An 11,180-nucleotide genomic window follows, 5' to 3' on the forward strand; every position below is an offset into this window, starting at 1 on the left:
AATAACTGATAAATAAAATAAATAGATATCCATATATAAAAGAAGTTTGTTAGTTGGTGAATACCTTCCATAGCTCCCAAGGTAAAGCTGCCAAATCTTACATAGTTATTTAGTATCGAAAAAGTAATCCATTACACCACATAGTGACAAAGCGACACAATTATATATATAAAATGAATATTTGTTTGTTTGTTTGGTTTCGTGTCTAGTTATGCATTCAGACACTTCTGCACAGATTGGGATGAAACCAAAGCAAGGTGGTCCAGATGGATTCTGGCCAGGTTTTAGGGGGGTTAGGGTCCCAGTCAGACCTCCTGTTGGTGGCCGCTGGGCATAATTTTGACCCGTGAAGCCTGTTCTGGGGTTTCCAATGGATGGATTTGGATGAAAACTTCATAGGGGTGGCAATTGGTCTGGGATGCCTAATGGAGTGGTTGGGGTCCCAGTCGGACCTCACGGTGGAGTGCCCCTGGCAGAACTTTGACTCAGGGAGCCTGTTCTGGGCCTTCCACTGGATGTATTTGGACGACATCACATCATAAAACTTAATAACTTGACAATTTAAACCCGGGCAATGCAGAGTAGTGATAGATAGATATTTTTATTTTCTTCATTCTAGCACCCTGCACCTGTAAAAACCTGTGCAGTTCCTCTTTCCAGCCTGGGGTGTCACTCTGCTCTGGTGTTTCTAGCACACTCAGCTGATGCAACATACTGTACATACGGAAACCGTATGCAATACCGCCGGCCACATCCTGTACATACATATACATGCAGTACACACGTATACACACACTACTTTTATACTCAATATCTCTAACATTTGGCCTCACTATTGCAATTCAGATAAAATGATAAAAACTGAACAAATAAGCCAAAGCAAAACAAATATACAGTATATATATATATCTACTGCAGAGCTTAACACAATCACTCTCTCCAATATCTATAAGACTGTGATAAGAGAAAGATAAATCAACAAAGCACAACAGCGCTGTCTGGCAGTGTTCAATGTCATTTCTAGGACCAAAGTCTCACTCCCAGGTCTGTGGCAGAGTCTCCAGCAGGCACGCCAGCACCTCTGATCATAAACACATTAATCATAGACTACTGTATGCTAAAAAACTTTAAGATCAAAAATAAATTGCTGGAAGCTCCATAAAGCACTAAACAGGATTTAAATTCACATAAATAACGAACTTCAGGATTGACCTAGTCACATAAACATTAGAAACAAATCCTTACAAGTAGGTATTACAAATATTACCTGAAAGAACCTGCAGGCCCCAAATATGTAATTTTCCCTGAAGTTCCACGTTACTATTTCTACAACAGTGGTTCACAAAGAGTGTGGAATAAAAAGTCGACATTCAGAACTTCGGCACTGACAGAATGCCGACAGCCTGCAACAGGGCCGGCCCGCCCATTATGCCAGGTACGCTGCTGCGTACGGCGCCAAGCTGTAAGGGCGTCATCTCATCTCCTGGGTGAGTCTCGCCACTGCGCTGTTCCCCACAGCCGCCAGCATTACAATGAGTCAAACTGACTCATTGTATGTGCTGCGTAGCTGCTACCTGAGCTGAACATCTCACAGACTCAGCCTCACACATGAATCACAGTCCGGGGCCGACCGGAGGGGGAGGAGTGGCTACTCTCTCTTCTCCTCTACTCACAGCTCCGTCCCCCCAAGTGACAGCTTACAGGAGTCTGTACCCGGCTGGAGGGGGAGGAGGGGCCACGCTCTCCCCTCAGCTCCTCCCCTTTCCACGTCCAACCCCAGCAGCCTCTCTCTCTGATGCTGTGATTGGGCGCCAGCGTGAAGTCCAAAGAGGAGCTGCCTGCCATCCACATGCTGCATTTCTGGCACAGGTAAGAATTTAAATATCCTGCTTTTGTCATCCACTGGCTGTCACCCTCTCCCTGTCGTCACCCTCCCTCTGTCACCCAGTGCTTTCACCCTCTCCGTGTCCTCACCCTGTCCCCCAATGGTCATTCTCTCCCTTTCACCCAGTGCTGTCACCCTCTACCTGTGTTCACCGCCTCCCTGTAGTCACCCTCTCACCCACTGCCGTCACCCTCTCCCTTTCACCCAGTGCTGTCACCCTCTCCCTGTCATCACCCTCTCCCTTTCACCCAGTGCTTTCAGCCTCTCCCTGTCTTCACCCACTACTGTCACCCTCTCCGTCGTCAACCTTTCCCTGTCACCTAGTGCTGTCACCCTCTCCCTGTCATCCTCTCCCTGTCCTTACCCTCTTCCTGCCACCTAATGCTGTCACCCTCTCCCTGTCACCCACTGGCTGTCTCCCTTTCCCAGTCACCCACTGACTGTCTCCCTCTCCCTGAATACATATCTTAGTGTATAATTGCAGCTTAGCACCCAGGGTGGTCCTGATGTATAGGAGCCCTAGAACACTTCATACATTATCATGTGGGGGCCTATGTATGTGCTTAATTATTTTCATGTAGGGGCCTGTGTTTGTTTTTTTTCATGCAAATCCTGTGTATATTACTTTTATGTCCATGCTAATGTGTGTGATTTTTCTCTCATGTGGGGGTCTATGTGGGTTTTTTTTCCTGCAAAGCCTGTGTGTATTATTTTCACGTGGAGACTAATGTATTTTTTTTTTCCATACAAAGTTTATGTGCTTTATTATTTTCATGTGGCGGCCTATTTGTTTTTTGGGTTTTTTTTTCATGTTGTGGCCTATGTATGTGTTTTTATTTATCATGTAGGGCCCCCACAGTGGGGGTTAATGTGAATGTTGTTTTCCCGTTCAGTCCATTGTATATTATTACTAAGGATTCTGTATGGTCTAATGCAGGAGAAGGTCCATATGGGGTGACACTATTAGTTACTACTCTTGGATACACCAACCCGTGTGACGCCACTTTGTATTACATTATAACCATGTGCATATAAATCTGGTCTTTTGATCTCCAAATTCCCTTTTGTCATTGTTACATTATTACATGTACTCCTGATATTTCACACACCGAAATATGAGGGTTTTTTTCAACAGGGGGCAACAAAATGTATATCCGCTTACCAAAAATATTAGGCTCGGGCCGGCCCTGGCCTGCAATATATGTTTTTCCATTAACGTGTCCCCTGACCCCTTGCCTACTGACCCCATGTCAATATTTACAATGTCATTCATATTCTGTCAGAGTAGATATTGTGAATGTCGACATGCTGAACATATACCATCACAAAATAGGTATATCACATGGTCCCTGTTTTTTCAACAGTGGGTCAGGGACAAAACCAGCTTTGAAATGCTCAGTAGGCCACGGCTCAATAATAATCATTTGCACTATTCCAATGTATAACAAAGCCAATTACAGTGTTTTCACTGTTTGAAAAGACTGGTAAAGCATAGAAGTAATATTTTCATAGCGACCTGGATTTCACTACAAATGTATTTAATAAGCAAGGAAGCAATCACAGGCTGCAATAGAACACGCAGTGAAATAGTGAGTCACAAAATTTACCAGAACACTGTCAAGCACTTCCAAGCACCGTCTGAATCCTTCTATGACTGGTGTATCAGATTTACTGGACACTGAAGCCATGATAGTAGATGTACTGCCAAAAGTTTTGAGAATGACACAAGTATTGGTTTTCTTCTCACAAAGTCTGCTGCTTCAGTTTTTATGATGGCAATTTGCATATACTCCATAAAGTCATGAAGAGTGATCAGATAAATTGCAATTGATTGTCCCTCTTTGCCATGACAATGAACTTAATTAGGAGCTTGTTAACTCATAATTACCTACTAGTATTAGGTACCAGTATTCGCTGGGTCACTAGCCATTGTGCTCAGTTTTGCCTATTTTGTAAGTCATCACTCTCTCCAACTGTCTTATCCCGGCTCTGGTTCTCCACCTGCCTCCCCCTTTCCCTACCTCTCTCTCTTTACCATGTTACCCCCAACACTCTCTCTCCCTTTTGCCCCGGTCTCCCTTTCCTTGGTCTCTCACTTTCACCCCCTGCCAACCAGTCTTTCCACTTATTTTTTCTTCCTTCCCCATTTTTTCAAATGAAGTTTAAGCAGTGCATATATTGATCTGGATGATATATTGATTTCAATGCAAGGGGAGCTCAAAATCCTTCCCTACATCAGTCCTGAGGCGCTGCGCTGGAGTCTCTTGTATCTGACAGTCAGCCTAGGGATGGCCATTGACTCTCAGTGGTTAACTACCATCGATTGTTTGCCACCCGTGGTCTTGCCATCAATGGCTGGGAGTTTTGTTTCCCCTCAATGCAGGGTGCACAGAGCTTAGCCCTGCCCCCAGACGACCTGCTAAGCTTTGTCTCCTTCACGGATTGGCCTGTTGCCTGCCATTTTCCACTGTACAATTGTCCACAGCGATCGCGGTGAGTGACAAAATATGTGGGTCCCAGGGAACCTCCACTTTAAAAAAAAGGGGTCGTTCCTGACAGTTTCTGGGTCCCATCATGATTTATGCTTTAGAGCTCCCCATATAACTCTCAGACCTCCCCTTACAAATGATGCCACAGCCATGCTCGGCCTTTACACATTATGCCACACATTAATGCCCTTGACACATTATGCCACGCAGTAATTCCCAGTCTTTACACATTTTGCCACACAGCCATGCCCGGCCTTTACACATTATGCTGCACATTAAGAGGCTGCGGAGTGGAGCTTCGATAGCTCTTTTTCTTTCTCCTCTCCGGTCTTCAGCTTCATTCTTCTGCTGCTGGCCCGTCATGGCCAGCGGCGCTGCCTCTTTCTTTCTTCCTTCTTGATCACTCCGTCTTCTGGCCTCTTGCGCGGCCGCCAAACTGTTGCTACGACGCTCTTCTGGAGGTCTTCACTCCTCCCCTCCGCCGCTGAAGTTTCCTGCTCAGCGGCGTCTAATTCACGACGCCGCAAGTGGGCGGGCCTATGACACGGCGAGCCGCGATTGACTCGTCGCGTCTGCCTTCTATTGGCGGCTGGACCGCGAGCCGTGTTTGGCTCGCGGGCAGTGCCATACAACCGCCGCTACTTGGCTTCCGGGCAGCGAGCTCCGCTTAGCTTGCGCCTGGAGCCAATGACAGATAAATCTGCACATTGTGCTTTGTGACCACCCGTACACTTGCTGCCGGGGAGGGGTTGCGACGTGACCCCCAGCCAGATGGCAGTTATGGTTGGTCAGTGTGTATGAACAAACATCATCTGCAGATATATCTGCAGATCAGTCGATCTGCATCAGGTGTGTAGCCAGGTAACAAACAAACAAAAAACACAAATAAATAAACTTTCTTATACTAAACAAGGACGTCAACTACACTGCTCATTTTATGTCACTGCTGCTTCGTAAAATGAGCTTGTGCAGTATTACCCCCCCTGCCCGGAATGGGATTGAAATCCCGAAAGTGGCAGTTAAGTCACCTAACCCTCCCCTCTCCCCCCTAACCCTCCCTTAGGGGTGCCTAACCCAATGCCCCCCCCCCGGGGTGCCTAAACCTAACACCCCCCCTCACCCGCACCCTAAACCTAACCGGGGGTGCCTAAGTCCCCCCAGGGTTGCCTAAACCTAACAAGCCTCCCCCCCCCCACGGCTAAGTGCTAGGGAAGGCCGGACTCAGCTTGATCAGTCCGGCGTCCTTCGGCGTCAGATTCTGTCACTTGCCGGTCTTCTGCTGTCGGGATATAGACTGGCGACATTTAGTCCGCCGGTCTATTAACTACATCCCCTCTGCCCACACCAAAGATATAGAATTATCTATCACACAATGTTATTTGTGCATTTGTGGAATGTAAGTTATATGTAGTAACAAAAGGTGCAACTTATTAGATGCATTACAATACATGGGATTTGCAATTAAAATAGACTTAATAAATAAAATAATAACAGTAAACTGCTGTGAGCCTTACTTCTGTAGATTAATAGCTTGTGTTTATTCTAGACTGTGACAACTTGCACTGCATATAATGCTTACTTCCACACATCACTTCTTCATATACATAAAACAATCATTACATTCTTCCAGTCTGTACTCAGTCTCAGGTTTTGTCTGGAAATACTGGTGTGCACCTTGTTCAGACTGGAAATGCTGGTGCAGACCTGGCAGGTAGGATGTAAAGGCCATCTCTTACATAAAGAGGACCTTCCACCATAGTAAGCAACGCTATCATTTTCATTTTCCAAGTAAATCAACTATGAACAAGGACCATGCATGTCTCACTGCTTCACGTCTGTGTCATGTGGGGGACTTCCATTCAACACAATGGTGCATATCCACTTGGCCGAAAGGTTTTGTCCACAAAAAATTACACAGACCTTGTGCCTAATTTTGGGTCACCACGGGTGTGCACGTTCCAGATACCCGTGGTATTCAATTTAAAAAAAAATTGATTGCAGGGTTTTTTTACGGGCATAATCCCGCGGGAGGGGATTTTTTTACTCAGCCTGCAGCCGAGGCTGTGTGCGACTGCAGTGTAGTGTAGTCTGCACAGGGAGCGGATGCAGGGTTAGTGGCAGTAGTGTAGAGTCTGCAGGGAGCAGGTGCAGGGTTAGTGGCAGTAGTGTAGAGTCTGCAGGGAGCGGGTGCAGGGTTAGTGGCAGTAGTGTAGAGTGTGCAGGGAGCGGGTGCTGGGTTAGTGGCAGTAGTGTAGAGTGTGCAGGGAGCGGGTGCTGGGTTAGTGGCAGTAGTGTAGAGTGTGCAGGGAGCAGGTGCTGGGTTAGTGGCAGTAGTGTAGAGTGTGCAGGGTTAGTGGCAGTAGTGTAGAGTGTGCGGGTGCAGGGTTAGTGGCAGTAGTGTAGAGTGTGCGGGTGCAGGGTTAGTGGCAGTAGAATAGAGTGTGCGGGTGCAGGGCTAGTGGCAGTAGTATAGAGTGTGCGGGTGCAGGGCTAGTGGCAGTAGTGTAGAGTGTGCGAGGAGCGGGTGCAGGGTTAGTGGCAGTAGTGTAGTGTGTGCAGGGTTAGTGGCAGTAGTGCAGAGTGTGGGGGTGCAGGGTTAGTGGCAATAGTGCAGAGTGTGCGGGTGCCGGGTTAGTGGCAATAGTGTAGTGTGTGCAGGGTTAGTGGCAGTAGTGTAGAGTGTGGCGGTGCTGGATGGTTAGTGGCAGTAGTGTAGTGTGTGCAGGGTTAGTGGCAGTAGTGTAGAGTGTGGGGGTGCAGGGTTAGAGGCAGTAGTATAGAGTGTGCGGGTGCAGGGCTAGTGGCAGTAGTGTAGAGTGTGCGGGGAGCGGGTGCAAGGTTAGTGGCAGTAGTGTAGTGTGTGCAGGGTTAGTGGCAGTAGTGTAATGTGTGCAGGGTTAGTGGCAGTAGTGCAGAGTGTAGGGGTGCAGGGTTAGTGGCAGTAGTGTAGAGTGTGGCGGTGCTGGATGGTTAGTGGCAGTAGTGTAGTGTGTGCAGGGTTAGTGGCAGTAGTGTAGAGTGTGGGGGTGCAGGGTTAGAGGCAGTAGTATAGAGTGTGCGGGTGCAGGGCTAGTGGCAGTAGTGTAGAGTGTGCGGGGAGCGGGTGCAAGGTTAGTGGCAGTAGTGTAGTGTGTGCAGGGTTAGTGGCAGTAGTGTAATGTGTGCAGGGTTAGTGGCAGTAGTGCAGAGTGTAGGGGTGCAGGGTTAGTGGCAATAGTGCAGAGTGTGCGGATGCTGGGTTAGTGGCAGTAGTGTAGTGTGTGCAAGGTTAGTGGCAGCAGTGTAGAGTGTGGCGGTGCTGGATGGTTAGTGGCAGTAGTGTAGTGTGTGCAGGGTTAGTGGCAGTAGTGTAGAGTGTGGGGATGCAGGGTTAGTGGCAGTAGTGTAGAGTGTGGGGGTGCAGGGTTACTGGCAGTAGTGTAGAGTGTGCGGGGAGCGGGTGCAGGCTTAGTGGCAGTAGTGTAGAGTGTGCGGGGAGCGGGTGCAGGCTTAGAGGCAGTAGTGTAGAGTGCGGGGGTGCAGAGTTAGTGGCAGTAGTGTAGAGTGCGGGTGCAAGGTTAGTGGAAGTAATGTAGAGTGCGCGGGTGCAGGGTTAGTGGCAGGAAAGTGTAGAGTGTGGGGGTGCAAGGTTAGTGGCAGTAGTGTAGAGTGTGGGGGTGCAAGGTTAGTGGCAGTAGTGTAGAGTGTGCAGGTGCAGGGTTAGTGGCAGTAGTATAGTGTGTACAGGGTTAGTGGCAGTAGTGTAGAGTGTGCGGGTGCAGGGTTAGTGGCAGTAGTGTAGAGTGTGCAGGGAGCGAGGTGCAGGGTTAGTGGCAGTAGTGTAGAGTGTGGGGGTTCAGGGTTAGTGGCAGTAGTGTAGAGTGTGGGGGTGCAGGGTTAGTGGCAGTAGTGTAGAGTGTGCAGGGAGCGGGTGCAGGGTTAGTGGCAGTAGTGTAGAGTGTGCGGGTGCAGGGTTAGTGGCAGTAGTGTAGAGTGTGGGGGTGCAGGGTTAGTGGCAGTAGTGTAGAGTGTGCAGGGAGCGGGTGCAGGGTTAGTGGCAGTAGTGTAGAGTGTGCGGGTGCAGGGTTAGTGGCAGTAGTGTAGTGGCAGTAGTGTAGAGTGTGCGGGTGCAGGGTTAGTGGCAGTAGTGTAGAATGTGCGGGTGCAGGGTTAGTGGCAGTAGTGTAGAGTGTGCGGGGAGCGGGTGCAGGGTTAGTGGCAGTAGTGTAGAGTGTGCTGGTGCAGGGTTAGTGGTAGTAGTGTAGAGTGTGCGGGGAGCGGGTGCAGGGTAAGTGGCAGTAGTGTAGTGTCTTAGAGGGGGCAGGATGTACTAAGCATCGCATCCATGATGCCGTAAATACTGCCAATTATATCACATCATAGCCAATATGTACAGAGTGGATCGCAAAGGACATCTCTCCCGGTAAGAGCTGTCCTTTGTGATAGAGGGAGTTCCGGGTGTATGACCCAAAAGTCCCTGTGGCGTGATTCTCCGTGCTCACGCCGCAGGCGGAGGAGTGCGATTGGATTCTTCTCGCGAAAAGAAGCCCATAGGCATCTATTAAGTAACGCCATCTAAAGATAGTGTTGCCAAACGAGTCCATATGGAAATGCGGTAAAAACTCTGAAAACAGCATTTTCTGAGGTTTTAACGCATTTTTTACCTTAGTACATCCCGCCCAGGAATTCTTCGGCTCTTGCATCCAAATTGGTTTTGTGTCCAGGTGGTAACCATCGAAATACATACAATGCGCAACTCGGACACATGTGCAGAACTTCCAACATCAGCGTGAACATCGCCATTATTGCATGCAACCTCTGAATCAGGCCCAATATTTTCATGGAAAAAGCCATAGGCAGAAAACAGCACCTTGAAATCAGATGTTGACTGGAAGTGGCTGAAAATATGGTTTGCATGAAGGGGATATGACAGCGTGGAATGACAACACTACTTGAGGCGGAAAGGATTCTTATGAAAACAGCCAAATGGGCCAAAATTGCATATTAATTTGCTCACTTGTTGAGTAACTGTCCATGTATGGGCACCGAAACATCAATGTTATCCTTCTTTGCCATCTAGCACCAACGATACAATGTGAGACTTTCCTAATGAGGGGCATGAACTGACCACTGCTTGCTGAAGCATTTCTTTATAGCTGATGACATCGGCATTAGAGGGAGGAAAATATTTATCATATTTTATCCTAGACCAGTGATTTCCAAACTGGGTGCTGGGGGGCACTCACAAAAGGTGCTGCGGTCGGTGGTCCGGTCTTAAATTAAACGATTTGGGTCAACATCTCCGTAGGTGGCCATTTACACAGGCAGAGCTAGTTATTGCAGAACTACTGACACTGGGCATCGCAGTACTTATCTCTTCAGTGTCCAGCAACAGTACTTAGCGCAGCACCAGTGATTGCTCTGCTTGCGCTGATGGTGGGGGACTTTTAAATTAAGGGGGAAAAAAAATCATCCGGCCACCAAGTCCCTCAGGAATCAGGACGCTCTCATTGGCCAATCAGCAGAGCTGTCCTCACTCCACAGCTGCCAGTCAAACATGGGCAGAGGAAGAGCGGAGTCTTGCGCATAAAAAAGTAGCCTGGGTTAATAGTCTTACAGGCATATAAATGGCAAACAGAGAAATTTGCAGGCAGGTGGGGGAGAGGGCCTGATGGGCATTATACAGGGCATGTAAGGAGGTCTGAGGGGCACATAAATGGCATGTGGGGAAAATTTGGGCCTGGGGAGACCATTGAAAAATTGCAGACTGTAGGGCACTGCAACCTGAGAAAGTTTTAGACTGACTGTCCTAGACATTCATTACTACCACCAATGTGTGACCTTCACCAGATCACTTTCACTTTATGTAGATTTATTATTCTACACCCCATGGAAAACATGGCAGCGTGAGCATTGCATTGCTCTGTACAGAGGATGCAGTGCGCTGTGCTGGAGCTGCTATGCAGGGAATGCAGCTGTGCTGTGCTATGCTGTCAGTGTACACTGGCTGACAACATCATGCGCTGCACAATCCCAGTTATCCTTTATGGATTATACCTCTCTTACCAGCACAACCAGGCACTCGGGGTGCACGGAGGGTAGTCCCCAATCTCCGCCCCAAAACCTTAGCTCCATCGCGGCGGGAATCCCTGCAGCAGACCAGCTGTAACAGCCGAGCCGCCGAGCGTCACTGTCTGCCTGTCAGCCGGGAAGGGAACTTCCTGCCGTGGACTCACCGGCACCGCCCCCAGAGGCGGGAACTGAAATCAGTGTATTCGCTTAGTTAGTTATACCCCGCCCCCTGCTCCAAGGGGAACGCCCAGATATAGACTACAGTGATAGTGTGAACGAAGCTGCGCCCCCTCCAGGCCGATCAGTGAGACTACACTACATGGTATTTTATGGCATCTCCATGGCAGCTTAACTCAAGTTATGTTATTATTTATTAATGATATCCTGGTATATCATTATTATTATAATTATTACAATTATTGTTTACTATACAGTATATCTTTATCAAACACATACTTTGCGGTCAATCCAACCCCAGCGAATTGTGAGCAGCGAGTTTGTTTCATGAAACTCAACGGCGTTGCGCGAATGCGCGCACCCGAGAGTTCTCCAATCCAATTAAAAATGCCTATTCACTGTACTCGTTGTGGAGGTCTGCGAAATGACTGCCAAATGTGATGTGAGAGATGTGCATGAAAAAGTGGGGAGACCATCCTGGACCCCCCCAAAATTGATAATTGTGTTAGCAGGATCCTGTAAAAGGCTGTTTGTGGCCATTATGAAAGTACTGAAGGTTTTTAAATGTTGGCAAACTT

At 48.2% G+C, this 11,180-nt stretch overlaps 1 protein-coding gene across 1 annotated transcript in view; it reads right to left on the reverse strand.

The window, feature by feature from the left end:
- Positions 1–10,588, reverse strand: part of MTX3 (metaxin 3) — a 41,990-nt gene extending 31,402 nt beyond the window's left edge. Inside the window, exon 1 of the mRNA XM_088443884.1 lies at positions 10,420–10,588. Within this exon, the coding sequence (XP_088300010.1) occupies positions 10,420–10,488 (69 nt within the window). The 5' untranslated portion in view covers positions 10,489–10,588. The remainder of the gene's footprint in view (positions 1–10,419) is intronic.
- Between the last annotated feature and the right edge of the window lie 592 nt (positions 10,589–11,180).

This window comes from Taudactylus pleione, unplaced genomic scaffold (assembly GCF_031769625.1).
Source record: "Taudactylus pleione unplaced genomic scaffold, aTauple2 ptg000336l, whole genome shotgun sequence".
NCBI lineage: Eukaryota > Metazoa > Chordata > Amphibia > Anura > Myobatrachidae > Taudactylus > Taudactylus pleione.